We start from the raw sequence: 6,557 nt of genomic DNA on the forward strand, positions 1-6,557 counted from the left end.
TTTGTCGAGAACCTTCTGGTAATCTCCCCTACAGCAGCAGTCTTTTTTAGTAGATCCATATGGTGTATGTATGATGCCCTTATAGTGTCCCCTTTGTCACCCCTAAAAGTTGATGCTAATTAGCATGATTGCTTAAAAAAAATACCCGGACCAAGATAAAAATTGGCTTTATAAGACATCAAATATATCTAAATATTTTAATAGATTGATTTATAGGACCAAACAATTGTGTGTCCTGTATAAATGTGTTACAATAGAATGTTAGGCCGTATTTAAACATCTGAACAAGTTTTTTAAGGATACTTTTGATATAAAGTGTCATCAATACGACATTTTTGAGAAATGTCCTATGAACACATCTTTTTACAGGACACTTGTTTTTATAATCAAATAATGTCATAAAACTACTAATATGATGCTCTATATCAGAAGTTTCTAAAAAACTTTTTAGGATGCCCAAAAGCATCCTATCAACTTATTGTAACACATTTACATAGGACCCATAATTGTTTTGTCCTATAAACTTGAGTTTTATCACTTTATGAAACAGTCTATTAGAATATTTAGGCATATTTGGCATTCTATAAAGCCAATTTTGTTGTAGTGTTGTAAAAGGCTAAAATGTAGTTATCTTACAGGACTATGGAGGCGCTAGAATCTGGTTTATTGACGCTGATTCCGGCAGTGTATTTGGTCAATTTACCAGAAGAGGTCTCGTAACCTGCCTCTGCACCAATGACAAATGTTGGAGTACCGATGGTAGCTGAAAGATCGATTGTAGGGGTTTGGCTCAAAGCAACGACTGATGTTAAAGAAGCATGATGATGGAAGTATTGAACTTCAAGCTGCAAAAGAACACACACTATTATAGTCAAAACTCTACCTTATGTGAATCCAGGTGGATTTTGTCAATTTACCAAATAGGAGTGTTCATCAATTGAAATCAAACGGATCTAGATTGATCCGATCATACATTTGATGTGATATTGCCAACCGATATAATCCAATTAAGATTGCAATCAAATCCAATGGATGATTGGATTGGATTGGATCAACTCCATAATTGGATATTATTACTGTTGGTTATTTATTGTATCAGATTAGATCCATCCAATATTTTGATCCAATTTTCCAACCGATTAATCTACCACTTCAACCGGTTATTCATTTATTTTTCTAATTCCTTAAAACACTACATAAAAATATCAACTAAAAATATTGTAAAACTTAATATTATGTATATTTAATGGGATGATAGTTGGATTGTCATTGAATGGTAATTGGATTGGATCAGTTTGGTTTTATTGGATTTTGGACTGTCATCCAAGAACCCGACAAATCCAATTTGGATGTTGGAACTTTGAATCCAATCCAATCCAATTATGGTCGATCGGTTTTAATTAAACTGGTTAATTCTAATTGGATCGGATGACTTTTTGCACATCCCTACCCCTAATACCAAGACTCGGGTTTTCAAGGATTGAAGGTATCCATTAGCATTATGCAAATAAGTTGTTTATCTTAAACCCATGCAGATAGATTGTATAATTTATCAACATGTGAACATATTTGGCTCAAAAACGTGTATGCTCAAACGACAAGCTCGGCTCGGCTCGACTAGAAAAATTTAATAGAGTTTTCGTACGAGCCGAGTCGAACATTGTTGTATGGAGCTCAGCTTTTTTGTGTCTGAGATCGACTCGAGCTCGAGTAGCTCGTTAATAACCCTTCATTCCCACCCCAAAGAAAATCAACAAATAAAAAACATATATGAAGGTACTGTAACCTGTACCTTGCCAGATTTGAGATCAGGCAGTTTGAATGAGGCAATGGTCTTTGTTGAAGGTACAATCTCCGTGAATGTTAATGTTGTAGCAATCTGCCAAATGAGTGATATTAGAAGGTGAAACAATATAAAGCGTATATCTGCTAACGCTTAGAAAAATCAAGATAGCGAGCAGCATACATTTGATTCTGTGTCAAGTTTGACATCAACTAATGTGTTCTTATATTTGTACACCGCTCCCACATCTCCAGTTGACAGACCGCCTTTCTTTGTTGCAGTTGATGTAAGTGCCTGCAATAAAGTAATAGAAGATCGATATAATGCATAATTACTTGAGCTTAGAGACAACAAGAATCGTTCACATTTGAAAGTTTTCACCAACAATTTGACAGAGTTGCTTCACACCTAGTATAAAGGAGCCAATGTCTTTCCTGGAGATGACTAAGGCTCTGTTCAGCAAACTAGCTGATATGCTAGTTGTTGGCTGTTAGCCGTTAAACTAGTCATGTTTGGTAAAAACTAGCTGATAAGCTAGTTAACAAAGTAAAATGATAAAAAAGTACAAGTTTTAAAACTAAATGCAAAAATATAAGGGGTGTAATTGAAAAGAAGTGGAAGAATCCCCTTGAGCTTATTGAAACGCTAGTTGAAGTAGTGTTTCAAAAAACTAGCTTATAAGTTATAAGCTAGCTTATGGCTAACCAAATGGGGTTTTTTCGATAAACTTCAAAAATAAGATAGCTTATGGTTGCCAAGCATGGTCTAACACATGCCCAATAATTTTCGAGGCTGCCATAAGTAGCTCTTTCATCATTATGTTTACACCCATTTCAATTATGAAGTAATGGAAAGACAAATCACAGAATCAATCGTGAAGGTTTATGTGTTGCAATTAAATATTATCGTTTTCTTTTTTTGGTAAAATATAGATATTTAATTATGAGCTTTAAAAAGGCACAACTCTCCTCTCACACCTGATGCTTTATATGACCTTTAGGTCTCAATGCAATTCGCCCAATCTCATGATCCAGATGAATGTAAGTATCAAACGGTTTGGAAACAAAAACATACACACAGATATAACCAACAAGAGTGAAATACAAAAGGATAAAATCTAAAAGTAAAAAAGTGTGAGCATATAAATCGATGGAGATAATTACCAAAGCATGAATTGAAAGCAATGGATCAAAGAAGAACACACAAAACCACAAGGGTGGTGCCTGATTGGTTTGCGCGTGGCTCCAAAGGTCAAAAGTACCAGGAGGTTCTAGGTTCAAATCCAAGAAGGAACAAAAATCCCCTTGTGGCCACGGAGGTTCAAATGCGGTGACTCCGGGCTATCTGCATAGCAGGTGGTCGCCCTGGGATTAGTCGGCTCGCATAGTGGGTTGGATATCCAGGTTAATCAAAAAAAAAAAGAACACACAAATCTTCTTCCTTTGAGAAATTTGCATGATAGCAAAGCAATCAAGATATATCTACAAGCACGCAAGAAACTTAAATTGGTTAAATTGTTAATTTGGGAAGTCAGTAGTTGGTTAAGATAGACTTTTCACAAAGTCTTACGAAAAGTAAGAGGTCTATACATAATAGTGTCCTCTAACTAATTCGGGGACATCCAAGGGCGATAATTGGAGGTATTGCTTTCTGTTTCTCTTTTTGTTGGTCTTAGAGTTGAAGTCTCAACATTGATTTGTTCAAGCTTTTATTACTCCATACCTTGTTCATTCACCGCATAACAAACAATCACTCAAACCACATTCTACAGTATCATTAAGGGTGCGTTTGGTACACTGGATAGAACAAAACAGAATAGGGACCCCTGTTCCATGTTTGGCATAACTTTTATGTGGAACAGAGTGGAACAAGGTAGAACAAGGTGAAAAAGACTTATATTTTACAAATATAATATCAAAATAAAACTTAATTCTCTTCTAAAACATCAAATAGGTCTCCTTTTTACATTTTATTCATTCTTTAAATTTTATTTATTGTATTTTATGTTTTTTAAACTTCCATTTTACTGTCCTCAAAATATTATTTTTATAGGGCTTCTATATGTTTATTAATTTATGTAATTTATTATATATTACTGATAAAAATTAATTTATAGAAGGGATAATATAAAAATTGGAAACTATATGAACTTTTTATTTTGGTGTCATTTTAATTGTTCGAAAACTTTCTAATGATATATTTTGTTATAAAAAATATTTTATTTATAATTTAATAAATTACATAAATTAATCAAAATATATAAACAACTCATTAGGAGTAAATTGGTCTCTTTACTAATTATGTTTAGTCCTATTCTGTCTTACCAATGCTGAACAATTGTTTTGTCTTGTCCAGTCTTGGACACCAAATGCACCCTAAGGGTGCGTTTGGTATGCAGACAAAACTGGAGGGGTGGGAGTGAGGTAAGCGGGTGAAAGAACTATCGAAGGTTTTAGGGTTTTGATATGGGTAGTTTAGTAATTTGTTAAGCTTGTCCAATGTTCATAATTTTTGTTCCATCTATTTTTGTGGGACAAAAAAAAAATGCATTTTTGTCCCACTCAGTTTTGTCTAGTCCCAAGCTAATTGTCTACCAAACATAGGAGTACAAGTTTGTAACAGTTAATATTAGCCCATATTATCTCACCACAGGGCTTCCTAGGGGGGTTACTGTCTATCGGTATCTCCAAAGTCGGTACCTGGAACTGACTCATAGGCATGAATTCTCTCTTGAATCATCTCTCCTTCCTTGAAAAATTTCTTCGCTATTTTACTTGATTTTTGGGATGATATTGTTGAATTTTTCTCAATAGCCTAGATAATTGTTAAAATATTATATTTTATATTTGGTTTACTTTGTGGGTTGTGCTCAAATTTTTATTGCCAAAAGGTGTTAAAGGTTATATTTATTATTGTTATATTCCGCATACTATACATCTAGGTACCGTTTTGCACGCATATACGATATGGCTTCTAGCTCACACACCAAAAGAACCGCCTAGTGGGTTGCTGCCCACGAGTGGGGTTTGCAATCCTTTTGGTGTGTGAACTAGAAGCCATATCATATATGCATGAAAAAAGTGTACATAGATGCCAAGTATGTGTAAAATCCTACAGTTCGGGACAAATTGGCATCCCACAAGCAAAATATAACAATAATAACAATGACCTCAACAACTTTTGGCAACAAAAATTTGAACACATACCACAAATTAAACTAGACACAAAATGCTATATTTTAACACATAACAAGGCTAGCATGGATAACCAAGAATACTATCTAAAGTTCAAGTAAAAGATCGAACAAATATTTCAAGGAACGAATGTTGTCAGTATAGAGCTCCGTAACATTGTTGCTTCAGCAAAATGTCTACTTCATCCTAACATTGTAGTCACAACCGTATTCTAGAAGACCCGAAAGTGACAGGAACCAAAAGACAAAATCAAGGCTTTTTTTGGAAAGAATGAGCAGAAGGTACGATGAAGATTAGAGAACAAAGAAAAGAAATCAAAGGAAATAAGGGAAAAAATGAAAAAGGAATGAGGGTTGACCCATACAATACTGTAAGCTTGAAGTGTACTTCTCTCCCCTTTTGAGTTACTCAAAAGAAATTCAGTTTGCGAGCTAAAGCATATTTTCTTTCTTCTAGAGAGATTATAAACAGGTTGTGTATAGCTAGTTTTTCAAAATGTTCACTTCTAGAGAAATTATAAAAATCATGTCAACCAGTATACTAAAGTTGGTCCATATGCTAATGGAAGACCATCTTTGTTTACCTAAACTGCAAATGTTCTTTACCAAAGGGGTAAGCCCAACCGGTGTGCATGAAGTGAAATAACATCAATAAGTATATCTATCAGAGCAGTGAAAAGAAAAACAAAGATGGAAATAATATAAGAAAGAAGAAGAAAGTAGTATGCATATAGACATATTTTGTAACTTTGGTCCCATAGACAGTCCATCTATTCCTAATTTCCAACAGAAATCAATAAAATTGATCAATTTATAGTCCTCTACTAGTTGAATTAATGGATCATCCAATTGGAAATGATAACAGAATGCATAGGTTGTTAGAAGAGGTTCTAACATACATATACATATTGTATACCACCTAATTACCATATTCCCTAATGTGGAAGAATCAAAATCAAGGAACCTGTAAATATTGGTAAAATATAATCATTATTAACTGAAAGACAAGATACACTTGGACCAGAAAAACCCATGCTCAAAAATATTTAAGCAAGCAAATTAAGGTGTAATTCCACTTGGCTACAGACCTAACGGTAGTGTAAATATACCAGCACAGCAACTAGAATTTTATTTTCTCTACACATTTCAGCCTAAATAAAACTGAGTCCTAAATCATTTGGCTTTCAATCACTCCTAAGGAAGCCAATTGAAGTCTACTTTTACCCACAAGTGACTTTAACTTGCACATATTCTTTATGTTTACCATAATAACAATAAATCAAACACGAAATTAACATATAAATTTACACAAAAATGCAAGTTAATAGGACTTAAAATCATTACAACCACGTCCTCTCCAAGGAACCAATCTGATAACAGACACGAGGTAGGAATCATATTTCCACTGAAAGTCAAATGTAGCAACTAGCAAGTGTTAACTAAAAAATCCCTAAAGAATAGCTCAAATCCATAGGCCACATCTCATAAAATCGCAGAATCAAGGATAATGATAGAAAAAAAAAGTGCAATCGATACATACAACTCCGGTAACACTGGTCGTTGAAACAGAAAACTTCTGAT

General features: G+C 34.1%; 1 protein-coding gene across 1 annotated transcript in view; it reads right to left on the reverse strand.

The window, feature by feature from the left end:
- Nucleotides 1–5: 5 nt before the first annotated feature.
- LOC112513019 (mitochondrial outer membrane protein porin 2-like) overlaps nt 6–6,557 on the reverse strand; it is a gene marked incomplete at its 3' end in the record, with an annotated part of 14,448 nt that continues 7,896 nt past the window's right edge. The window contains exons 2-6 of the mRNA XM_025119141.1: nt 6,517–6,552; nt 1,967–2,077; nt 1,793–1,879; nt 637–845; nt 6–102 (exon numbers count right to left, since the gene is read on the reverse strand). Of these exons, the coding sequence (XP_024974909.1) occupies nt 6–102; nt 637–845; nt 1,793–1,879; nt 1,967–2,077; nt 6,517–6,552 (540 nt within the window). The remainder of the gene's footprint in view (nt 103–636; nt 846–1,792; nt 1,880–1,966; nt 2,078–6,516; nt 6,553–6,557) is intronic.

This window comes from Cynara cardunculus, assembly GCF_001531365.2.
Source record: "Cynara cardunculus var. scolymus isolate 2C chromosome LG 5, CcrdV1, whole genome shotgun sequence".
Lineage (NCBI taxonomy): Eukaryota > Viridiplantae > Streptophyta > Magnoliopsida > Asterales > Asteraceae > Cynara > Cynara cardunculus.